At 40.5% G+C, this 25,906-nt stretch overlaps 1 protein-coding gene across 5 annotated transcripts in view; it reads left to right on the plus strand.

Annotated features, from left to right (window-relative positions):
- UGGT1 (UDP-glucose glycoprotein glucosyltransferase 1) overlaps nucleotides 1-25,906 on the plus strand; it is an 83,769-nt gene that overhangs the window by 21,072 nt on the left and 36,791 nt on the right. For 4 of the 5 annotated variants that reach the window (XM_019486130.2, XM_019486129.2, XM_019486127.2 and 1 more), the window contains exons 8-23: nucleotides 558-636; nucleotides 1,023-1,123; nucleotides 3,036-3,135; nucleotides 5,008-5,068; nucleotides 9,266-9,357; nucleotides 11,286-11,436; nucleotides 12,568-12,687; nucleotides 15,303-15,388; nucleotides 16,280-16,415; nucleotides 17,605-17,736; nucleotides 19,904-20,068; nucleotides 20,235-20,355; nucleotides 21,172-21,270; nucleotides 23,817-23,840; nucleotides 24,354-24,448; nucleotides 25,685-25,891. In XM_019486130.2, coding sequence (XP_019341675.1) covers nucleotides 558-636; nucleotides 1,023-1,123; nucleotides 3,036-3,135; nucleotides 5,008-5,068; nucleotides 9,266-9,357; nucleotides 11,286-11,436; nucleotides 12,568-12,687; nucleotides 15,303-15,388; nucleotides 16,280-16,415; nucleotides 17,605-17,736; nucleotides 19,904-20,068; nucleotides 20,235-20,355; nucleotides 21,172-21,270; nucleotides 23,817-23,840; nucleotides 24,354-24,448; nucleotides 25,685-25,891 — 1,769 coding nt within the window. The remainder of the gene's footprint in view (nucleotides 1-557; nucleotides 637-1,022; nucleotides 1,124-3,035; nucleotides 3,136-5,007; nucleotides 5,069-9,265; nucleotides 9,358-11,285; nucleotides 11,437-12,567; nucleotides 12,688-15,302; nucleotides 15,389-16,279; nucleotides 16,416-17,604; nucleotides 17,737-19,903; nucleotides 20,069-20,234; nucleotides 20,356-21,171; nucleotides 21,271-23,816; nucleotides 23,841-24,353; nucleotides 24,449-25,684; nucleotides 25,892-25,906) is intronic. The other variant, XM_019486128.2, reaches the window with a different exon arrangement.

The following is a 25,906-nucleotide window of genomic DNA, read 5'->3' on the forward strand; positions in this document are numbered from 1 at the left end:
CAAGCTAATTTAGGCAGCTTCTCTTGTTAATGTGTGAAGAATTCTGTTAGTCTGTCATGCCAACTTCAGCAAGACTCCTATGCACTCGTTTATAGAGTAGAAACTACTTTCGCAGTCAGAAGGGTTAGAGACCTTTTTCTTCAAAGAAAAAACAAGATAATACAGTCTGCAGGAAGATAAAAATAATCTTTAAAGTGTTATATGGTGGTTTTTACCACTTGTTAAAACTGGACCATGGGAGAACTGATCTATGTTACCTGTTTACTGAAAAAAAATGTGTCCTTAGTGAATCTGCTATACCTGGATTTCCTTATTCTTACTCATCCTCCTTATGATTATCTCTTTTCTTCTGTTCTTGAGTCATGTCTCCCTGCGTAAGATTTGGGGGTAGAGAAGAGTAAGTTCTCAGTGAGATCTAAAAGCGCGGGTTCAGTATAAGCACTGAGAAGGTATTATTTCTTGATGCTATTTTGTAGCATTAGCAAAAATACAGTATGTTGATAAAAAACTGCCTTAGGCATAATGCAGTAATAGTGGTATTTGCCATGTGTTTATAGGCACAGATATGAATGCTACCGTGATAGATGAAAATGACCCAATTGATGAAGTACAAGGATTTCTTTTTGGAAAACTAAGGTAAAGTGTTTTTCATAGTAAAAATCTGTTCCATGAAATTTCTTTGTCTTTAGTTGTCCATATTGGTTGTTTGTATTTGGATATCTACAAGGCACAAAGCTGTGATAGTAGACGTGTGGCAGTTAGAAAAGTTATTGCATGGAGCACAGTTGCATATGCCTAGTGGAGCACTGCTGTTCTGCTTCCTGTACTTGAACTACCTTGGGTTTCTCCACACAATAGTGCTCTGTGCCATGTAGACATACACTTAGATTTGAAGTTTTAACAGTATACTTGCATGGTTGAAGGGGTCTAAGAGGAAGACCAAAGCAGTCTCCATGTAATAACAGCATCATTACTTTCACTTTCCTCTCCAATTTCCACAGCAATTGTGTTCTTCCTTTCAGGCAGTTGTATCCTGAATTGAAGGAAGAGCTAAAAGAGCTCCGAAAGCATCTTGTTGAAAGTACCAATGAAATGGCACCTTTAAAAGTATGGCAACTACAAGGTAATCTGTGGGAGCTTCTTCTAATTCATGGTGAAATTACGTTTATATTAAAACACATCCTTATTCTATCAGTACAACTGATGCTTGCTTATGTCAGGGCATACCTTACCGTAAATTGTTATAAATCCAGCAGTTTCCAGTCTAAGTTCCTTGGGAAATCTTAATAGAAGTCATTCTTAAAAACACTCTACACCAGGTAGAGCAATGTTTTTTGACCTTTTTAGACTCAAAGCATCCTTAAATGGATTTGAGGCACCCCTTGGAAAATGCCAGCTCTTAGTTTTCATTTTGTTTTTTGACTATAGAAAAATAATAGAGCAATTCTTTGGCCACAAAGAACTCAGAAAGGTCAGAACATGTCAGAATGTTTTTAACACTATGGGTTTCTGTTTGAGATCAGTGGCTTTATCTTGTGAATCATGTTTGGGCACCTAACAGTACTAACATTGTGCAACACCCTGTGGCACCCTTGGAAGGATCTCAAGGCACCCCAGGCTGTCCCGTGCCCTGGTTGAGAATTACTGATCTAGAGGATCCATGAAGCTTACTTTCTGTACAGTGCTGTTGCTAATACGCAAGCTTTCTTGATGATTAGCACCCTTGCCTATATCTTGCAATGCAGGATGACAGCTTGGAGTATGTGCAAAGAACAGAAAACGCAATGAGGAAGACAGAGCATTTCCCTACCTTAGTGGTTTTCTTAAGACTATGAATGAACTAGGTTCAGGATATTTATCTTGAGCTCCATGTCTTTTGTCCCACCTGTACCTACTTTAGTGTGACCTGATCCCCCCCCCCCCCCCCCCCAACTGTAGTCATGGGATACACGTAAAGAGTTTCACTGAATAAAATGGAACTACTTTCATTGGTAAAGGTAATGATTATGCATAGTAGTTAAGGATACATGGCCAGGGACTCAGTCCTATGTAATGCTGAATATTGTCAATTCCTATTGTGATAACATCTATCTTCTGGGAAGTAATGTAGCTAACTCATAAGTAGAGTGAATTTAGGACTCCCATCCTGAAAGGCTTTTAGTCTTTCTGTTGCCCTCAAGAGAACAATCCTGTAAGTTAGTTTGTTGTTTTTGATAAAACATGAATGATTTTTCTTCTTTTTTGCCCCAGTGTAAATGCCTTGTTGTTTAAAGTGTTAACATTTCCTGGGTTTTTGATAGCTGAGTCAGCTATCCACTTCTTTTGAAAACAAGCAAAATAGAACTAATGATAAATAGGAAATGAATATCTTTTTAAACCTATTGCTTGTTTGGGTCCTTAACCAGTGAAACAAGCAGATAATGCCATAAAAGAGACTTATTCAGCCTGACGTAGCTAAAGTTCCACGTGTGCACAGTGAATAGCTCCATGGAGCTATCTGCAGAGGTTTGGTTTAAAGACATCAGTTATACGGGAATGGCTAACAATGGCTGTAAATCTGGAAGACGACAGAAACAAATCTCTAAGGGTATAGACAGATGTAACAATTCTTACCATTGTCAGACAATACTGATAGAAGCTGTTAGGATGCCACTGATGGTCTAGGTTTGATTCTGTATTGATACAACTGTAACAAAATTATTCCAGCTTTAAACATGTTTTCCTCTGGGATCAAAGTTATGGAGATGTAGTTCCCTTGTATTACTGCAAGTTCATGCACATGTACAATTACAGTACAACATCTGCTGTATGCTCCAAAGAAGCAGGAGCTTCCCTTGCCGTCTTTTAAGTGGCTACAAATATGTTTGTCCATACCCAAAATCACATGTAAAGAAAATGAAGCTTTGAAGATTAGGGAGTTTTATGTCCCAGGCTTTCTTTCTGGGCTAAGTTAACAACTGTATGGTTTTCCTTTAAATACATTCACTGAGCTATTTTCAGTTTCTGCTCCTTTACTTAACCATTTTAATTTTTAGATTTAAGTTTTCAAACTGCTGCCCGCATCTTAGCTGCTCCGACTGTGGATGCCTTGATGGTTATGAAAGATCTTAGCCAGAACTTTCCTACAAAGGCCAGGTAATTTGTTACAGAAAATTGGGAATTTTTCCTATGTAATAACTATTCTAATCTTGTTCTTGTGTTTGCACTGCTTGAGGGCCTTCTTAATATTTGGGTCAGTCTTAACTGGAGGCAAGCAAGAGAGCATTTCTCTTGATACACTCCCTTGAACCTAATCCATGATAAGATCTGCAGGAAGAGAATGAAAAAGAGTGCTCTGTTGCCATTTAGTGGAAGCCAAAGCTGACCATTGGAACTCTGAGGTCACCTGCCTGACTTATGTTCCTGGACAGATCCTAAGGCTTTCTTCTGAAGTGGTTTCCCTTTGTAGTCCTAAAATGCATACTAGACTTTTGCTGCAGCTCTCACTGCTTGAGGGGCATTGCTTTACAGCAGGGGTATAAAATTAATTCAGCCCTGTGGGGCAAGTCTGCAATCCAGATTGGACCCACAGATGGGCCCCACATGCCAGATCCAGTTTGTCCTGGTGCAGCTGGAGCACACCATATGTGCAGTGCAGGCCTGTTTCAGCTGCTCTGAGGCTGCACTGTGCATGGCGGCTGCTCAAGGATGCACTGCTGGATCCACCATGGACCTGACATATACTGGAGCAGGTGCCACATGTAGGACTACTCAGCACACACCACATGTTGCCTCTGGATCAACTCTGAGACCCACAGGCAGCACTAGGGGCCAGCTGATAGGGCTCTGTGGGCTGTATCTTTGACACCCCTGCTTTAGAATTAGTGGCAAATGGAGCACATCTGGTGATGGAGATGACCAATTGGCAAACAGAACATTAATGAAAGTCAGGAGAAAGGTCACATCCCTCTTTTGACTGATGGGAGAATTAAAAAAAGTTGTGGTCATGTTTTCACTGATCAGTGTGAAGTGACTTTTCCTTTGAGAAGTCTTATGATTTAGATGATGGTGCTACATACAGCTCTTTAACCAAATAGGAGCATATTTAAGGAAAAGGAGGAAACTTTGAGCTGTAGTCATTTCCTTCTTTCACTGACAGATGTTAACTATGTACTTTACAGCTTTTTTATGGATCATAATCTCATCCTTACCTTAGGAGCCAAAATCTGTCTATTGCATACCAGAACCTGTTGTTATTCAGTCTCCTTGAGGATATTCATTGTAATACTTGAATGAATATATTGATTGTGATACTTTATTTGCATTATTATATGCAGTTTGTTCTGTTCACAGAACAAATAAAGCAGAGACTTACAAAATAGGAAGGACTACTTTTATTTAAGGCACTAAATTGTTATCCAAGACAGTTGGTTTCTATTCCAGGCTCTAGTACAGATTCCCCATGTGATATTGGTCAAAACCATCAGTGCATATTTAGAGAGGCTAAATTAAAGTTGCAGGAACAACCATAATTCTGGGATTTTCTAGTTTTTGAGTGTTTGTCTTGCTGTTAAAAAGAATGTGTTATTTGCTGATGTTGCTCATAAACGGGCATCAATTCTGATCAGTTATGTTATCCAAGTCTGAAAGAGTTTACAATTCAAAGTGAGAGAGACAAGGAAGTGGTAACATTCTGTTTATACCTGGATTTTACTGTGTATAATTTAGATCTCAGGCATTCCTAAGTTTTAGTGTAGTCTTTTCTTTAAATAGTTGTTGTTTTTTGTGATAGGTACATCAGAATAATGTAGCATGACCTATAGAATTATAGCAGATAGTCTTGAAATCAGATCTTTACCCTATCCTCATAGTTGTGCACAAAAGTGAGTTTTTTCCCCAATTGCAGATGAGACAAATTCCTTGCTCTGAGGAACTCAAATGTATTTAAGCAGGTTAACAAAACAGAGAGGATGATGGAAAGAGAACTGCCAGCATCTGTAAAATACAATTTATTTTTTATTTCCTTAGAGCGATAACTAAGACAGCTGTTTCCTCAGAAATCAGGACAGAAATTGAAGAGAACCAAAAGGTAATGCCTACAGATAACTATCTGGTGCATTCATGTACTTTGTGTAGACTTTGAATATTGAACTGTAATTTTCAATTTAAATATTTAAACTTAAGCAAAAGTTTTGTCCTTTATTTTTAGTAATATGTAAATACACACTTCTAAGTGTGTATAAAAGTTTTGGTTTTTCAAAAATTTGTTTAAGAGTATAATTTTCTTTGGCCAAATACATAATTATGATACAGTGTGTCAATGAAAAAGTGAAAATGGAGCGTGGAATAATGTCATTGGATTGATCCCTACAACACCTTTTACCAGTGGTCAAGAGATTGTAAGCATAAAGTCACATTAACTAATCAACTGTGAACAGATCCTGAATTCAGATTAGAGAATGATTAGTTATTTTTAGATTATACTAGGAAGACTTGCAGGTTGTTGACGGGTGCGTCTTTGAGAAAAGCTGGTCTGCGGGCAGTCAAATAAGGAGTTTTTTCTTAGAGTTTAAGAGGCAGAAGTAAATTTTATTTGACTTGGCATTTAGAAAACTTTCTGGGTACACAAGTTGATCAAATTATATAGGGAAACCACAGAATCATTTTGAATCCTCCTGATATCACTTTCCAACACTTTTTCTAAAAGCAGTTCTGGGCCTCTTCTCATGTAGCAGTCCTATTATACCCGTGTTATTTCTTTGACTCAAGAAGTCCATAATAGCCACCCTACCAGGGGAAGAGGAGAGTGTGGGCCTCACTTTATTTCAGATGGCTTCATTATTGGTATGAGGGTGAACAGAGAAAAAATGTATAGTTTGTACTATTTAAAGAAACACACATTAAATAGGCAGTTACAAAAAGTGGTCATGAGCCTTATCTGTACTTCTGAATAGACTTCAGTGTATGTAGAAAAATGGGAAAGGACTTCTGATATAGTGCACTGGGAATTACACAAACTAGTTGTGACCCCGAGTATGCCCCCTGTCACGTCTCATGCCAGCCCTCCCACCTCTTTCTGGGGCAGTTTGCCCAGTCTCACCTGCCACAACTCTGCTGTTCCCAGAAGCTAGTGGTATGCTGCCGGAAGCTGCCCATTCCCAGGCCCAGTGCCAGGGGGTGCTATCTGCAGCTCCTAACTTCCCCTACACTGTGGTTCATGCCTTGCAAATGGCATCCACATGATGTAATCAGAACCTACACCCCGACTGGTACTCCAGGGTCTCATAGGGACTCTCCCTCCCTCCCTGGAGCAGCAGGTGCTCGCCCTTAAGATCTAACTTTCGCCCCACTCTTGGCCTCACAGCAGAGGACTTACCAGGGCCAGGACTCACCCTTAACCCTCTGGCGGAGCCCCCTACTCAGCCTCTCACCCAAACTACAGCCTCAGGCATCCAAGACCATGCCTTGGCCTCTTCCCCACACATGGGGTTCCTACTATGCCCCCTCTGGGGCCTCTACACCACACCCCACCCTGGGTCTTCTCATCTTCATGATCAATTACTTGCGGGGCCGGCCCTTGCGTTGCCTTTCGGGCTTACTCTCAGTACAGCCCTACTCAACACGGCCCCAGGACTGCCCTTCAGGCCTACTCCTTAGTCAGCCCTACTCAGCCCCCCTCGTGCACAGCCCTTCAGGCCTGCTCCCATTCAGCCCTACTCTGTGTGGGGCCACGCAACTATGCTCCCCACACTACCCTACATGCAAGCATACCTGGCCCCCACTACTCCCACATCTCCACGCTACCCCCTCAGGGGTCTCCAGGATCTCACATCCCTGCTGGGTGCAGGTGGCACACTGCTCGCTGTGCTTGGCCCCACAACTGCCTCCAGCAGCCCCCAAAGCCCACCCAAAGATGGGAGCTGGGGTTAAGGCACCCCAACCCACCTTTCACCAGGGAGGTCACTGGTTTGGAATTTCCTGGGGGCTCCTGCCCCACTAGACCACCCTTCCTGGGCATGGCACAGTTTTAGGTCATGCCCAGGACCCTCCTGCTCTTACCTTCTAGGTGTTCATGCTGCAGCCCAGCCAGGCAGTGTTTCTGCCTGGGCTGGCAGCAGCAAACTGCAGCCTTTATATCCCTTGCTCTCAAAATGGCTGCTGACATCAGGCACCTGGGAGCTGCGTGACTCTGCCCTTAAAGTGGCAGGCACCCAAAAGTGCTCTACCACACCCCTCCAATTAGCAGTTGCACAATATGCTAAATTGTGCTCTTTGTAGCTGCCGAGGTGGATGAAGGAGCACAGGTGTGATATTAGTAGTGAAACCAGGAGTGTCCTTTGGTGTGAGACCTGTACCTTGATTGCATTCTACAATGGCACAAATAGGAAGAATACAAACTTATATGGAGATATTTTCTGCGTTGAAATCTGATCAGCTCTCAGATTTATGGATTTAATTGACAAGTATGTCCCAGCGGTAAGAAGCAGCCAGAAAGCTGCTTAACAAGCTTCCTCTAGATTCTGTTATGGAAAGGAAATCTATGAGATAGATTAAATAGAGTGTGGTTTGGGGGCTTGCTCCAGACACTGCTATGATCTGGTGATTTTTTTAGCATCTGAAACAGCTCTTTGATCTGTAGACTGTCACATATAGTTTAAACTAGCCCTGAGAGCATTTCCACCTAGGTTACAGGATGGGCCAGTTTTCATTTGGCCCTAGGATCTAGGCGATGCAAAGTGGCATAGCTTTGCCCCTGTTTTTAACTCTGCATACTTTGGCTACAGCTGAAGATCTAGCAGTGTTTCTGTAAAGCTCACCTTTTGCATGACCTAACCCTTCTGTTTATGTAGACACCATCTTGGTGAGGTTGTGGCCATTACTACTGTAAATAATTAAATATCAAATTGCCCTAACTTAATAGGGATCCCAAAGAACATCTGATCCAATCTTGTGCATTATGTTCTGCCAGGCTCCAATAACATTTTTTTTAACTGTGTTAAGCCCATGTTAAGTCTTTCTGTTTTATACAAAGTTTCCTTATGCTGGGTAACTGTTAGTCTTCTGTTCTTCTTTTTGCAACTTTGTTTCAACTCTGTTCACTATCCTCTTTATGGTATTTAATTTTGATACCTACAACTAATGATTAGAATGATGTTCTTTATTATTGTACCTTTTATTGACGTCATACACAAGAACTGCCACTGCGTGACCAGGAGAGAAAAATGTTGGGTTTCTTTTGCTTGCCCCTCCCCCCCAAAAAATTTAAATGCTGGGATCAAAGAAAAGAAGTTACAGTCAACTTTTCTAGAGTAACTGTCAAACTCTTTTTCTGTTCCAGTCTCCTGTTAGTGCAGTTATTCTCTATAGCAGTGTCTTGATCTATGGGGTTATGCTTCCCCATTTTAATTGGATCACATCCAGAGGTACTTGGGGGAAACTTATTTCTAAAATTCTTTACCAGTTCAAGTGGTATCCACAACCAGCCTACCATGGTGGCTTGGCCTTGTTAGTAATTGCTAATCTTTCATTTGTTCACCAGTGTTGCAGCCAGCCAGGTTCTCAATATCAGCAAGCCTCTGGCCCAGTATTCCACCAGCACTTCTGCAAACAGCCTCAGGACTACAATTTGCCCTGTTATGCAGCTTATATCCTGATGTGTACCCTACGCCTAGCCTGTAGACAGCATTCTCACCCATTCTAAACCTTGCTACTCCACCCTAAAACTCTCCCTTACCTTCCACAGCGGTGAAGGAGTGAGACGTGGGGTGGCCAACTAAAGAGTTAACATTACTGATCACAGTATATTTTTATTCTTGATTATTTCAAGACCCTTCTGATCTCCATAAGAGGTGGATTTCCACAGAGCAAATAAATAACAGATCTTTGAACAGAAGCTAAGGTCTCCTGGGTTCCCAGTCTCTACCCGTTTAATAGACTGCCTCATCCAAATTTTCCCTCTTAGGTTTATTCTAGTGCAACTTACTGTACAATGCTAAATAATTCCTACAAGGTAGATACTTGTAAGTGGTTATCCTGTACTCCCATAATCCTTTCTCCTCTCATCCTGTATACAGTTGGTTGTTTTAGCTTAATATGTGAGTGCTGCATTCAGTTACCAAAAAAGGCTGATGTGGAGAATTAATTTGTTGCAATTTAAAATGATATACAATGCAAGTAAAAGTAATACTTGATTACTAAAGAATACATGCTTTGGAAGGTTTTTTTTTTAACTACTTTTGTATAGTTTGTAGCATTTTTCTAATGGTTTTGTTATGCTTTCCTTCAGTACTTCAAAGGAACATTAGGATTACAGCCTGGAGATTCTGCCCTCTTCATCAATGGACTGCATATTGATTTAGACACCCAGGATATATTTAGGTATGTATGTTGGCCACTTCAGAATCAAGAATGTGTTACTGCATGTATGTATAGAAATTAGCTTGCTATGGGGGTGTACATTAGCATTGCAAATTCAGTAAAGTGAAAGTCTGTAAAACTATTTGTTAGAGAAGCATTTAGTATTGAGTTTTTTTGTTGTTTGTTTTACAGTACTAAAAAGTAAGTCATGCTTCCTTCTCTCAAACAAAACTCTGAGTTAAGGTTGTTATGATGTCACTAATGCACTTCTTCATGCATACGCTGAAGTTCTTTGCTATTTGTTCTGAGAAGAAGCTACATATATTCCTATCACTGTTACTAGTATGTATTGAGGATGGGTTATTCCTCCTGTGTCTAGTTTTCCAGCTAACTTAATTATCATGAGGTATTATTTCGAGGCTCACCAATGCATTGATCTGATATTGGATTGGTACTGATATAAAGAAAACTGGCTATATCGGATATTGGCCCGTAGGGGCTGATAATTTGGCTGATAAATGCCTGTAGGTGGGCTGCAGCCAGGGCTGGGTGGGGCTCTTCTCAGCAAGGGCTGGGCTTGGAGCAGGCACCAGTGGCACTGGGAGGATGCTGCATCGACCCCAAATTTCGCTGCTACTTCACTCCCAGTGCTGCCGCTGCCAGCCGCTCAGCACAGCCCTGGCTCAATGCCCCACCTCCCCCTATGTCCCAGGAAGAGCTGGGGCTGTGCCAGGGGTGGAGTGGAAGCAAAATTTGTGGTGGATGCAGTATCCTCCCAGCATCGCCAGCACCTGCTCCGAACCCAGGCCCCACTGAGAAGAGCCACGCACAGTTCTGGCTTCAGCCTGCCCTGCCCCGGCCTACGTAGATCTGGGGGCCACCACCCCCTGTGCCCTCCTGGGGTACAAGCAGCAGCGGGAGCAGCCTCCCCTCCTCCCACGAGCCACGTCTCCAGCCCCCACCTTCCCCACCCTGCCTGGGCAGTGCCTGCCTCTACCCTCTCCCTCCCCGCGGGGGCCATTGATCTGCCCCCCATGCCCCTTCCCTCCCCTCCCCTCCCCTCTCCTCTCCCCTTCCATCACACCAGACTTACCAGCTAGAGGTAGCTGTATTGGAAATCAGACTGGTATCAGTTGATATGCCTTCTTAAATATCGGCTATCGGTATCAGCCCCAAAAATCTCTTATTGGTTCACTCCTGCTATTATTGGCTATTATTGTAAAGTTAGTACAAGTCAGTAATAAAGTAATTATCATCTGAGGACTGTCTGGTTGTCAGCGAATTATTTTCTTTGTTCATTTCCTAGTCAACATGACAGTTGGCATTCATGTTGACAACTTTATCAAGGGGCAACATACAAAAATTAAAGTCTCTTCTGATATGACAAGAAATCTTACTTTTTGCGACTGCCTGTTGCTTTGACCTGTTCTGTGACTAAATAGGATTTTGGTCTCCAAAGCTGTCAGATATCTTTCATATGTGTACTAATTCATTCTGTAAAAAGCATACTGATTGGTTTCTAAAGGCTAAATCCATGCAAAAGTCTTCATTTAAGCACTGCTATCTTGAACCCAAATCTGGACCAGATAATTTCTTCAATTCTTAGTGTTCTTCAGACAGTTCGAAGTAGTTCAGAGAACATAGGATAAGTAAATAAATAATTTAAATGTTCATGGACCTTAAACACTATCTGCTAGAGCAGTGGTTTTCAACCTTCTTTCATTTGTGGACCCCTAAAAAATTTCAACTGGAGATGCAGACTCCTTTGAATTGTGGGTGTTCACATACTTTTGATTGATCATAGTTCTCTTTTGTGGACCCCTTATACATATTCTGTGGACCCCCAGGGATCTGCAGACCACAGGTTGAAAACCACTGTCCTAGAGAGCAAATTGGTGATTTTATGGTAACATTCCTAGTGTTACGGTATGTTTTGTATTCCCTTCTAGTTTGATTGATGTGTTGCGCAATGAAGCTCGTGTTATGGAGGGACTACACAGATTAGGAATTGAGGGCCTTTCCTTGCACAATGTTTTAAAGCTGAACATTCAGCCCTCAGATTCAGACTATGCTGTGGATATCAGAAACCCAGCTATTTCAGTAAGTATGTCTTCTCATAAGTCTCAGGTATTTTAGCAGTGACAGATAGCCTAAATAGCCACTTCAATAGCCTGTCATGCATGTGTAATATTTTATCTAGCTTATTTTAGAGCCTGGATCTCTGTAGAACATGAAGGCTGCGTTTTTACTGTGAAAGTGAGCTTTGTCATTTAAAGACTGTTTCAGGAGCATAACATTGATGGGTATTGCAAGTGACTTGGTTAGTTGGGCCTCAGCCTTGTACAATTTGGCTTCATCCCTGGTTTTTTTGCAAGCGTTGCTGTTAAATTTGAAGCAATGACACAGTGAATATAGAGCGGCATTAATTTCTATTAGCTAATTAGAGAAAGGTCCAGGGATTACATGTCCAAAGTGCAATACAGCAGTTACATTTTTTTATATCTTTCTTATACATAGAATAACTATAGAAACCAATTCGATGTTAACTATTACATAAGAAAGCCAATTACCAGTTACCACATAAGTAACCATGTGTGGGTGTATTATTTTGTTTTACTACTTTGGTATGTGCACCAGGTAGTTGTTTTCTTATTGTTAAACCTCCCTATCCTAGAAGATGCCACTTGACTTATTTTCTAGGTGTGAGCTGCTAGGTTTTGAAACTCCCTGCTTATTATATTTTTGACAGTCCAACTGAAACGTGGTGCTTATCACCTTTCCGGAAAGGGAAGAGAATTGTTGGCAGGGAAACTTTGTTAGAAGCTAAGACTTTTAAACTAGGGAGAAGAAGGGTGAAGGAGACGGGAGGACTGCTATAAGCTGAGGCCTTGTTTAGCAAGCTTTTGCTGAAGCCTTAGCAAGACAGTCAGTGGCACAGGACCTGTGGTATGTCCTACAGCCCACTAATCTTTTCTTCTTTCTTGCTGTGATAACAAATCTCTTTGTCCTACTGCCAAATCTGAAAATGAAAGATATGACAATAATGGGGGAAGACAAAAGATTACACATTAAAAGTTTAACCAGCCAAATTCACTTGCTCTTTGTCTGGCTTAATCAGTCTTAAGTTAGAACTCTTGAATACATTGTTTTGTTTTAAAATGGTTTAAACTTCGTATATTTAAACTAACAGGACCTGCATTTATTTAATCAGCAATGATCTATTTTTCATAGTGGATCAACAACCTTGAAGTTGATAGCAGGTACAATTCCTGGCCTTCCAGCATGCAGGAACTGCTACGCCCCACCTTCCCGGGAGTGATCAGGCAAATCAGAAAAAACTTCCACAACTTTGTAAGTAGTAACCTGCCTAGAAATAAAAAGTACAGTATTTTGGACCAAATTACCTACACATGTGAATACCGTGTCACTTGCAGGTCTTAAATCTAGGTTGGGTGCTTTGCTAAAAACATGTTCTAACTCAGTTAGGATTTGTAGGCTAAATCCCTGGGTTAAATTCTATGGCCTATATTTCATAGGAGGTCAGGCTAGATAATACAAATGTTGATACTTTTTCATTCTGAGATCTACAAATTGTTGCTTTTCATTGACAGGGTAACTGCAGTTGTGTGAATTCCAGTGTCATGATCTGGAAGGATCCTGGTTTTCTCTGATAAAAAAAAATCCAACATTTTCTGATTACCCCCCCCCCAACAAAATCCACATTTTTCCATGTGTAAAACAAAACACCACCATGTATATATGTGTATATGTATATATATGTGTGTATGTATACGTGCATGTGTGTGTGTGTATAGGTACCTGTGCACTATATATATAGCTGTAAATATATGTCTATATATATAGTGGTGTTTCCTTTTAATAATGGAAAAATGTGGGTTGGGGGTGGGGGTTAAACAAAATTTTGGACTTTTTTTTTATCAGAGAAAACCAGGATCCCTGATGGTTTGTAAGTACTTCATGTTAGCTGAAATGCAAAACTCTAGAACTCTTAGTTCAGAGAGGATACTTTTTATTAAACCAACTAAGAAATTATATTTTTCTGAAAGCTTTTGGGCTCACACAGCCTTCATCAGGCTCAGGGAAAACTAAAGATGGTAAAAAGTCCCCATAGGTAGGAAATAAACTTCATTTTTGCACAGAAGAAGCTGAAGATGGAAGTCTCTCCCTCTGGGTCCATGAGTGTCTTTTTGAGTTGCTCTTTGTTGTGCGATCAGGCAGGATTCCTTCTCTGGTGGTGTCAGATGGCAAGGAGGGAGGTGTGGGAATCTTTCTTGTTGTTCAGCAATGAAGTTTAAAATGCCAAATCGGCTAAAATTCAGCATCTTCCATGTTTCAGGGATGTATTTAGTACCATGTTGGTCTGAGACAAAAAGAAATGCAAAACATATTAGCTGAGGAGTTTTCTACATCTTAGCATTGGAACATCACTTTGCTACATGTAAGACTAAAATCACTCTGCAGGCTGGTACTGGGCTGAGACTAAGGTCTTTCATTCAGTTCCCAAGTTTACTTCAGGCTTCCTGGGCAGATCACTTAGGGCTAGAATACAAAAAGCGATTTAGGTGCCTACAAATTAGGTTTCTCAGTAACTTCTAGGCAGCTTCCCCCAAAATAGAATGAGAACACAGTAAGGTGTCTAGGCTTCCTATAGAGTTTGGGGAATTAGGTGCCTCACCATGGTGATCCAGAAAACCCACAGCTAAAGCTGCCAGTAAGCAAATGCAAAGCAACAGGAAGCATCGGAAATGCCTGCCCTCTCTGGAGCTTAGGCATATGAGTCCAGGCTGCAGGCAGGTGCTTCCATTCACCTGAAATCCAGAACCAGGAATCCTCTCCTGAGGACAGGTGACTACAACTGTTCTTTCAAGGAATTGAACAAGGCTCATGGCATTCTTATTGAAATATGACCGGAGGAAGAGGCAACTGAAGTGATGGTACACATGATTATACAATAACTTAATGTTAAGATCCCTCATTCAGCAAATGGGAGGGAGACTTGTGTGGTTAGATCCACCTCAGGCTGAACGGGTTCAAACTCATATCTTCATCTTTGACGAGGGTATCTGAACTACCTCATTTTATCCTATAATATTTGAATAGTAAATGCATAAACAGTCCTTAGAGGAAGGACTGGAGCCGAGGAGATTCACCATTTCAGTTAGGTGCCCTGACCCCTCAGCTACAGATTCATGTTTCCCTTTCTGCTCTGTCCTTCTGGTCCCATGAATCCTGAATTATTTTTTGTATGATTTCCCAGCTTCATTAGGATGGGTCACCTGTCCCTCACCACATTAGTGTGTAGTTTGGTTGTCAGGACACTTTTGGGAGGTGCAGGATGTGAGTTTGAATCCCCTCAAATCTTGATTGGGCTTGGGTGGGCCTGAGCATAGCCTCACCTGTGCCAAGGAACACACACAGGAGAAATATTTAAGGTGCCTATGGAGTGTATCCAGTGTTAGGTGGGAACAGGGGGATTTTATATCCATTTTGGACTACCGGGCTCAATTCCATCTAAATCCTTTATTTGATCTAGTGTTTAATCTGTCTGTAGTGGTAGTTAAAAAGGAATAATACCTCTGCAGTGAGCATGTTTACACGTTCATTAATGCGCAGTGGTTACTGTGCATTTAATTTAGTATTTGTATAATCAAGTACTAAATAAATGTACAGTAACACTGCAGTTACTGTGCAGTAGTGCTGGCAAACACCTCTTTATTGATGCTACTGCTCAGTAGCCTAATAATACTGAGCAGTAGCATATAAACATTGTGCTGTGATGTGCTACTGCACCTTATTATTAGGCTACTGCACAGTTAGCGTCTTGTGTAGATGTGCCCAGTAAAATGTAAATAAACCTAGTCTCTTAATCATGAGCTAGTGTACTGCTCTTTGTTTTTAAAGTGATACAATAACCTAAAAACCTTTCAATTTGTAATTACCTACAGGTTCTTATAGTGGATCCTACTCATGAGAGTACAGCAGAACTGCTTAATGTGGCTGAGATGTTCTTCAGTAATCACATCCCACTGAGGTAATAAAACATCTTACAGGAAGATTTTTGCATGAAGGATGCATCTGTTTTAGTTTTGAATGCTTTCATGATTATTATAAGAGGCTTGTTAACCATCCAGGACATTGCAGAAAGTTTAAATGTGTCTCATTCCCACAGGTGCACTGAATGAAAAAATCTTTGTATCTTTTAACACGTTTTGAGTAACATTTTTGCTAGTTACAATGAGGGTCTAATAGAATAGAAGCCCCCTCCCCCCAGCAGTGAGGAAGAAATGGGAAAAAATGGAAGAGCAAAATAATCAAAATTTAATGGACTCAAAGTACTGGCCCAAAGTACTTTCAAGCTGGGAAAGCTCAGATTTAGGGGTGACCTGGTGGCAGCCTATAAGTACATCAGGGGTGGGAACATCTGTTCACCAGAGCGCCCCAAGGGATGACAAGATCCAATGGTCACAAACTCCTCCAAGACCATTTTAGGCTGGACATAAGGAAAAACTTCTTTACTGTCTGAGCCCCCAAGCCTGGAATAGGCTCCCTCCAGAAGTGGTGCAAGCACCTACTCTGGACTTCTTCAAGAAGCATTTGGACGCTTATCTTGCTGGGATCCTTTGACCCTAGCTGACTTCCTGCCCTTGGGGCAGGGGGCTGCACTCAATAATCTCCTGAGGTCCCTTCCAACCCTAATGTCTATGAATTCTTTTGAAGAAATGGAAAAAAAAATTAATTAATAAATTCTGGGGCATATGCCATAGAAAGAGTCCAGAATCAAAGCTATCTGAGTCTGTTTATTAGTCAACCAGCAAGAACCCTTTCTTAAGATTCTGATCATCGTTTGCTGTTCTGTGAAGATGTAAATACATATCTAGTTATATACATGGACCATGACAAATGAATTTTTTTCATTTTACAGGATTGGTCTAGTTTTTGTGGTCAATGACTCAGAAGATATTGATGGACTACAGGATGCTGGAGTTGCTCTTCTTAGGGCATATAATTATGTTGCACAAGAATCAGATAATAATTACGCTTTCCAGACTGTAATATCTGTAAGTGTTCATTTAGAAATAAGATGTTTGAATAGCTGATGTCTGAGAGATTGTGCTAATGTGATAATATTTAGACACTTATTCTTTTAATTGCTACTGGCTTGAAAACTGTATTTTTCCCCTCAGATTTATTTTGAGAGACAAATTAGTCGCAAGTCAAAGAAATTTCATTTTGCACCTTTACAAAAGGGAAGCAAGTAGTTTGCCACTTTACAAATAGCATGTCAACCACCCAGATCACAATGGCTCCATGTGTAAGGAAATTTACTAGGACAACTCTGAGAGAAACAGGGAGCTCTTCTGATTTGTATAATTTAAGGTTTACATTATTGCACGTTTTAGAAATATTTTTAATTTACAAGATATTGCTGCCATTCCAGCCACTATTGAAGTTGAGCATTACACTGATAGATTTATCAAAATAAGATGTTGCGAGACACAACTACAGCATCACTCTTACACTACCATTGAATAACTAAGGCATAGCAGGTTAATTTTCAGAGCTAGTAGTGTTTCGCCACTGGGCTTTGTACGTGTAGGTCAGTGATTCTCAACCAGGGTGCCACAGTTTCCAAACACGATTCACTAGATAAACCCAGAAACTGAAGTAGAAATCCATAGTTGTGGTCTTTCTGAGTTCTTTGCAACAAAAAAATGCTTTACGCTGTGGTCAAAAATAGAGTGGAAACTTAGAGCTGGCATTTTCCAAGGGGTGCCTTGAGTCTATCCAAGGGGTTTCAAGTCTATTCAGGGGTGCTTTGAGTCTAAAAAGGTTGATTATTTCTGGTGTAGATCAGTGGTGCTCAAAGTAGAGCCTGTGGAGCTGAGTCATCTGGCTTGTGGGGCTCTCTATGGGCCTGGAAATTTAGCAATGGGGAATGATGTCACCATTAATTGCCTGGGAGCCCTATGGCAATTAACACTGCCACTGCTCCCCTGTTGCTGAAGTTTTGAACTTGTGGGGAGCCCCATGGGCCAGATGACACAGCCTGGGCCATTTCATTCATCCAGCCTGTGCATTGGAAACGTTTGAGCACCACTCGTGAGATGATTCTTACACATAGTAAAGAATATTTTAAGCCATTAAGACTCTATATTCATATTGGAATACAGATGATATGTAACACTGGTGGGAAGAGGATGACAATTCATTGATAGCTGTAAAACTGTATTTGCATCTCCTTCTTAGATGTATAACAAAGTCAAAACGGGCGATCAACTGAAGGTTGAACATGTAGTTAGTGTTCTTGAGAAGCAATATCCTTATGTGGAAGTGAACAGCATTCTGGGAATTGATTCTGCTTATGACCAAAATAGGAAGGTAAGAATTTTGTGAGATAAAGCACTATTTCTTTTCATGTGCCTTTTTTTTTTTAAATCTCCTTTAGGATTTCAGCCAGTACATCGAGTGTGAGCTCAGTAGTTTTTTTATGTTTATTTCCATTAGTGTCTTTTCTGGCACAACCTATTATGGTGAATAGTCCTCAAACAACTAAAAAGTGTTTCACATGAATCTGAATGCCGAACATAAAATAGAAAAAGAGCTTTCTGAACTGCGTGAGAGGTCTTACCAATTTACCACATAGATGTGGTATGGTTCTTAATGGATAACATCATCGAAAGGAATGGGCAGAGTGCTTGAAAGGGCAGATCCTACCTGTGTGCTGGAGCAGAGAGCCCTCTTGTGGAGCCTTGTGTGCAGCCACCCTGGAATGACAGGCTGGATTTCTATACCTGTTTTGTAGGCTGTGCAGGAGGGAGCAGCAAGACCATGAAGGCTACTTCAGCCAATATTCTGCAGTAGGATTGATGGAGTCAGTTATATTCTCTTCTCACATTCCAAAGTTCTCTCACACTTGGCCCATGTAATTGATGCTGCTTGCTGGGAAAATTGTTCTGGAAGCGTGTGGAGATTAGCACTGGTAGCATATAATGAAGATGATTTTGTTAGCTTTTGGTAGAACAGTACTTTGAAAATTTGGAGGCTAAAATAGAAATCTGGGAAAGGTGTAGCAGAACACAAGGCCTCGTCCAGCTGCTTGCTAAAACCTCCCAACACCAGAGAGAAGAATGTTGATGGTAGTGAATTGGTCTAAGGTAGGGGTCAGCAATCTATGGCCCATAGGCCAGATATGGGCTATGCAACCTTTGGATCCAGCCACTAGAATTGGGGATTTGGTAGCATTTATCAGTGGAGGGTTGCTTTCTGCAGGCATTCTACTTGTGTCACTGGGGAAAAAAGTGCAGGTGGTGGCAGGGTCCTAGTGCTTTATCACCAACCTGAGATAGCTTCTTCTGACTGCAGCCAGAAGTTTTTGTTAATTTAATGCCTACTTCATTTGGCAGTACTGGGAGAATTGTCTAGAGAAACTGAATTAGCTTCCAGATTGCTGAATGTAATAAAAATTGACAGTAAGATGGTTAAAAAAATAGTGAGAATGTGTGTTTGCATGGGACTGTTAAGACCTAGGTTTCTTTTTATAAAGACTTTGATACAAATGCCAACTTTATTTTTTCTTATGAATGACTGGAGTTCAAGTTGGGCATTCTTGTCTTGTGCATTCTCATTTTGTTGAGACTTTGGTTTAAACAGATATCTAGAGGCAAGGATTTTTGTTGGTGATAGCTTTTATTAGACTATCTGCATGGTTGGGAGAGATTTAGACTGACTTCATAGCTCATTATAATTTTCCTGATCCTTTCTAATCTCTGTGCGCTCCATAGGTATTAATCGCCCTCTTCCTTCTTGAATGATCATGCTTTTCCACTAATCAGGCTGTCTTCTCTTCTGCATTCTTCTTCTTTGCTAGCTGTTAATATCTCTCTGTTCTGTTATTTCACAGCCCAGCAGACTGTTTTTATTTACATATGGAGTTTAACCCAAACTATTACTCCACCTACTTCGTGGCTCATGTAATGCCTGCTTTTCTCAGATACGAAGAAGGTGGCTTGTATGGGAAAGCTTGTCTGAATGCCTCCTGACCATGCAGTTGATTCAGTGAAAGATATTGCCCACAGAAATCCATACCTGTCACATTTTTTTCTGAACTATCATGGGTACAACATCATTCCAGCACTACCACAGCATGGATAGATATCTAGCTAATTTTGCTGTTCGTAGTGTGTGTGTGAGAGAGAGAGATTTGGAGGGTGGGGGGTTGTTTTTTTAGCTTAAATACCCATAAGTGTCTGGGTTTAATAAAACAATTTGATTATATATTCTTATTTTTTGATAATATAGAAGAATTAAACCTTCCACTTTTGTTTTGTAGTCCTCTTTGCTAGATAACATATGTAACAGATATTTAATCTTTCTGTATTGATACTTAGAATATATATGCAAGTCATTAAAACTTCCAGTGTCCTGTTCTAGGAGTGTTCAAAATTAGACTTGGGTAGAGACACAGTATGTTAAAGTGAGGACACCACAACTCTTCTATGCAGTAATGAGGAGATATACTAATATGTGATCTTTCCTTTTATTTCAGGAAGGGCGAAGTTACTATGAGCAGACAGGGGTGGGTCCTCTGCCCATTGTGCTGTTCAACGGAATGCCTTTTCAAAAAGAGCAGCTGGATCCTGATGACCTAGAAACTGTAACAATGCACAAAATCCTAGAAACCACTAGCTTCTTCCAGAGAGCTGTGTACCTGGTATGTGATGGCTCAACTGTGATTTCAAAGGGAGACCCGATTTGCTGGAAGGTCTTGGGAGCCCATTTAAAATTATAAATCAGGCTCTATATGTAAATAAGCTACCTTAATTCACATGGTAACTTTGTTCCTGAGCAGTTACTTACAATTATTTTCCTTCCTTCAGGTTGAATTGTCCAATGATCAAGATGTGGTTGACTATATCATGAACCAACCTAATGTTGTTCCAAGGATCAATTCGAGGATCTTGACATCTGACAGAGAGTACTTAGATCTAACTGCAACTAGTAAGGAATTTTTCAGTTGCTGTGAACCCAGTCCATAAAAGCATTTGATGACAAGAACAGGGTTCTCCTGTGGAACACACTCCTACAAAAAGATAGTGCACATTAACAAGGCTTGCTCACATATGTATATATGATACATATATCTACAATTTTTTTCAAAGTAATTAAAGTAGTGTCCATTTACTTTCATCTAAAGAACTTCAGGGAGTTTTCTGACTTATAACACTGTGAGACTTGGTAGCACTAGCTAAATTACAAAATAGTACAGTCATGCACTAGATAAGACTCTGCAGTCAGTGTTGCTTTACCCTTGAATCTCTCTTGAAGAGAGACTGATGCAGTCCCTTTGAAATAGGGTTGCTAGACTACAAATTTCAGTAAAAATTTTCATGGTTAAAGTATCAGTTTTGTTGAATCCACAGATACCGTGCACATTAAAATACAATTGTGGATGCCTTTTTTTGGTGGTCTTCCTTTAATAGCTTGCAGGGTAGTGACACAATGGCTTTTTAATACATATTTTTACACAAGGTTAGTTAACTGAATGGAATGCTGAACCATTTATTTCAGTTGAATTTGAATAACAGGAATGATAGATAGCTCTTGGTGTGTGTTCTGTGATAAGTCATATTCATTAATATTTTAGGCAGGAGCAGAAGAAATTAAATATACAAGCAAGAAATCAAATACACAAGCAACATAAAAATATTGGGATGTATTTGGCTTAGGCCAATCAAATGAATGCTTTTTTTTCTTTTTTTATATACTACTATAATATGTTTTTGCACCTAACGTGTTCTGTATCTTTTCCTGTAGATAATTTCTTTGTGGATGATTTTGCTAGGTTTACTGTCTTGGATTCCAAAGATAAGACAGCTGCTATAGCCAATAGCATGACCTACTTAACAAAGAAAGGTAACAATTGAAATTTAAAATACAAACTCAGATCTATCTCTGTGCATACAGCACTGAACACAACTAGACTTCAAACCTGACTTGGGCTTCTGTATGCTACTGTGATGCAAATGTTAGATTGCTTATAGTGTATGTTTCCCTCCCTGAAGTGTTCACAGTGTAAGAGAAGATCCACTCGGGGGATCGAGAATAGGGAAAGGGAACTGGTGCTGAGGATATGAAAGGAATTAATCCTGTTAGAATTGGTCACAAGGCAGGAAGAGGGTGAGGCTTAGCATGAAATGGGAGACCATCAGATACATGTGGCAATGGTATAGGTGCAAAGCTAAGAGTTTGTAAAAGGTGAAGTGATGGCTGTCCTGGAACCATAAGGTTGGAAGAGACCTCAAGGGTCATTTGGTCCAACACCCTGCACCAGTGCTAGGAGGCTACTTTTAAATCCCTGTACAGTGCTTATCCAGCCTCTTCATTTGTGCCCATTTTGGATTTTTACATTTTTTGACTTTCTGCTACTTTAATTCTTGCATTTCCTTTCTGTTTAAGGGACAATCCCTTTGTGCATTTAACTCCCTCTTTCTCATCGCTACTTTGCCCAAACACTGCCACCTCCCTGTGCAGCTTTACATGTTCCCAGCACTCTTTCTGTCCCTTGCCTAGCCCTTTGTTCAGGTGCACTCAGTCATTTCTGAACCAGTTCCATGTGTTCTTTGTCTGGAGCACTAAACCAGCCCTGTGGGTGACATTTTGTTTTATTCTTGGTTTCCTAAGTGTCCAGATTTGGTTATTTTCATGGCATTTTTGCACTTACGCACACAGAGGAATTGTATTCCTGGATGGTATAGTCCTGTATGCATGGATGACTGTATACACACACAGACCAGACCTGCACACTGGCAGCAAAATGTGAGGGGGAGAAAGAGAGATATTGTATCTTGCCCCTAGTAGTTGAGTGGCTAGGACCCTCACCTGGGAAGTCGAATACCTATGTGTTCCTCTTAAAGTTGAGCCACTAGGAGTAAGGTCCCAGGCTAGAACCCAAGGGCCCCTGCATTACAGGCCAGCAGCTCCCTCTCTGAGCCTTACATCTTCTGGCTTGCCTTCTTCCTCCTGGCTCCACATACACATGGCTCTCTATCTTGGCTACTCAGGGGGCCAGCTTCAAAAGGAGCACTGGAGAAGGCAGTGCATAATGGTTGATCTGTCGTATGGCAATTAGAGTGCTGTACTAAGAAGTCAGAGGGGCCTAGCTTCAAATCTCCTTTGGGTGACGAGTGCCCTAGTTCCAGGTTCTCTGTCTCCCTAGGTGAGTAGTGACTGAGTTACTGGGGGGAAAAAAGACAGGAGATCCTGCTTCCCTCTCCCAGTCTTAGCCATGGGTTTTAGTCGACTACATTTTTAGGCTTCAAAGGATGTTACCTGCCCTGGATACTACGGCATGTGTCCAGGCTGCACACAGTCATCCTGTGTACAGGGCTATATGTTTAGGAATAGCATTCTTCTGGGCACTTAAGTGTCAAAAAATGCCAAACAGACAACCGGAAAAGGGCTATTTACATGGGGGGTTGGCTAGCTGTGGCCCTCAGACTTGGTGTGACCCACTGAGTGATTTCATCCAGCCTTCAGTGGCAGGGGGAGTGGTGGTTGAGCAGTGATTGGCAACAATGTAGTGGAGGGGGCCCACCTTTGGACCACACTATGCTACTTTGGTCTGCACCTCCTAAAAGGTTTCTGACCACTGACTTAGACAATTAAAAAGGAATGAAATGCCACCTAACATCTTAAAACTTGTTTGAAAGCACATTTTCTTTTGTGGTATGTTGTTGGGAGGATAGAGGAGCAGATGTTCCTCTGGAAACTATATGTACGCATGAAACAGTATTTGCAAACCTGTTAGAGAATTGTTTGTGCCCATATACAGCTAGAATTTCCTTAGATCAGATTAGCTTACCTTAATGTTCACTTTCCTTGCTGTCTGCTGATCTCAGCTTCTAAATTGATAGTTTCTGTTCATGCAGTCACGCTGTTTTGAACTGCCTACTGTACCTGAAGCCACTCAAGAAACTGAATATTCAGTGACTGATTACAGAAATAATGTTGCATGTTTCTCTACTAAATAATGGAAAATGTTACGCATTGCTGACTCAGTGGTTGATATTCAAACCTCTGCATTGATAATGCAGTGGCATTGCTGATTTTGCTTTGGTAGTAAGACATAACATCAGTAGCTGGTCACTTATAGCTCATAATATCAGGGCATTTGCAAAAATGGGGGGGGAGTTTGGCCCTAGGGTCCTCCTAAATTCCTGTTAAGAATTGGATATGTTGTTCTTCACTCACTTAAAATGAATTTGAGGAATCCCCAAAGCTTTATATGGTGTTGCTGGCATAGCTTGTGCCTGCTCACTTGCATGTAGTTGTAGAGGCTTGGTTTCAGGATTCCCATCTACGCTGTAATTGCTTCCTACTATTCGTGAGTTTATTATAGGGATTAATGGTGTTTTCCTTTTCTTAGACTCTTTTTTATTTCCCTTTCTCCTTTTGTTTAGGAATGTCCTCCAAGGAGATCTATGGTAACTTCAGCTTTAGCACTTTCTTTTTTTTTTTACACTATTGGGAAATTTTTGTTAGCTGAATAAAACTAGCCTTAGAACCTGTGGGTAATGGAAAAGAAACTAAATGCATGTTTCCTTTAGCCCTCTGATATTGTTTTTCTGTACAAAATGGATTGTGAGCTACAGCTTCAGAACAATAAAAAAGAATGTTAGTACTTATAATTTACTTGCAGGCTCTTAACGTTCCTTATCTTTTTTAAATTTAACAGGTAGCCAAATATTAATTCAGTTCAGAAATAGATTGCATGTTGCTCCTGGGGGTTAAATAAGAAAATCAAACTTATTTTAATAGTAATGCCACTATTCTTGATGCTGTCACTCTCACTCTTTTGCTTCATCTGCTTTTTCCCCTTATGCTCTTTAGTTTCTTAAACCCATGCATGTATGTGTGCTTTGTCTAGCGTAATGCTACTGTAAAAATACTCAAGAGCTGGCCTTTTTTCTAAATGTTCTTTTGTTATCCTTTTACAGATGATTCTTTTGTTAGACCAGTTACTTTTTGGATCGTTGGAGATTTTGATAAAGCTTCTGGGAGACAATTGTTGTATGATGCTATCAAGCATCAGGTAGGTAATATTTCTGCTCACAGGAGAAGCACTTTGGCAGGATTCTGATATGTTTCAGTATATTACCAGCTCACAAAATTGCACATTCAAATGAGCAAGTATTAAGCTTGTTTAAATGGATATACTTTTTTCTTTTGCTCTCTGGGCATCCAGCTGTACATGCTACAAAAACAAATTGAGAAATATTAAGTCTGTTTAGATTACTCTGTAACAGTTCTTTCCAATTTCCTCCTCCAGCAAAAGCCTGAAAAAAACAGATGAGTTTAACACTATGCCTTGTAGGGTATGAAATCTTGTTTTTCCAAGGCTTAAGGGGAATGTTCAGTTCCAGGATCATTACAGTAGTCTTTAATGCCACTGCCCCTCTCCTCCCCCCCAAGAATTTTGAAATTTTATCCTGTAACTCAGCTATATTATACATATATTTCAGGGTGCACTGATCAAAACCATCCAGTTACTCAATACAAATGTTAAAGTGAGGAGGGAAACGTTTTCTGTTTGTGATGAGAAGGCAGATCTTGGACTTTCTCAACTATTGTTCATTTTGAAGTCAGAAACAACTTAGATTTTGCATTGAATATTGAAGAACTATGGATCACTGTTCCAAACAAGTGTGGTGCACTTTTTCTTCATTTCTCTCTCTCAATACATAAAAAGGAGCAGCAGGAAAATGATTTTGCTCTGCTTCTCTTCCTTCTATGTCAGTGTTTGCACTAGGGTATTGTGTGCCACAGCTGTGCTACAGATGTGCCAGCTTTGAGATCTTTATTGAAGTTAGTAATACCCTAAGTGGCTATTTGTTATGCATTGACTATTGGCTCCAGTTTATCCCAACTAAATTACAACCTAGCTATCAAAACTCTTTTTCCCAGTTTGTGTTGGAGAAATACATTTTTCATGTTTTGTCTTTTTTTTTCTTTAGATCTGCCTATTTTTATTTCAGAGGTGACTTTACTTTAGCATAGGGCAAAAATGCAAAATACATACAATATATACAGCAGTTAGGGAGTCTATTATTATTTGACTTTTGAGGCAGTAACATTTACTTCATATCTCTGGAAAAATTCGAACATGCTTGTGCTGTACAAAGAATAAATAAATTAAGTTAGCGTTGTTCATTGTACTTAGTCCTGGTATCCTTGTACTGCTGTCTACCTGATTGAATGTTATTATAATAGATTTATTCTACTCATAGAATTCTGAACTTGTTTTAATTTGCATTTCATTAAAACACAGAAATCCAGCAATAATGTCCGAATTAGCATGATTAATAACCCCAGTGAAGAGCCATCTAATGAGAACACACTTATCACCAGGGCTATATGGGCAGCTTTACAAACGCAAACATCGAATAATGCCAAGAATTTCATTACTAAAATGGCCAAAGAGGAAATAGCAAAGGCATTGGAGGCAGGAGCTGACATTGCAGAATTTGCTGTTGGGGTAAGTACATGTGAG

The sequence above is a fragment of the Alligator mississippiensis genome, chromosome 7, assembly GCF_030867095.1.
Source record: "Alligator mississippiensis isolate rAllMis1 chromosome 7, rAllMis1, whole genome shotgun sequence".
Lineage (NCBI taxonomy): Eukaryota > Metazoa > Chordata > Crocodylia > Alligatoridae > Alligator > Alligator mississippiensis.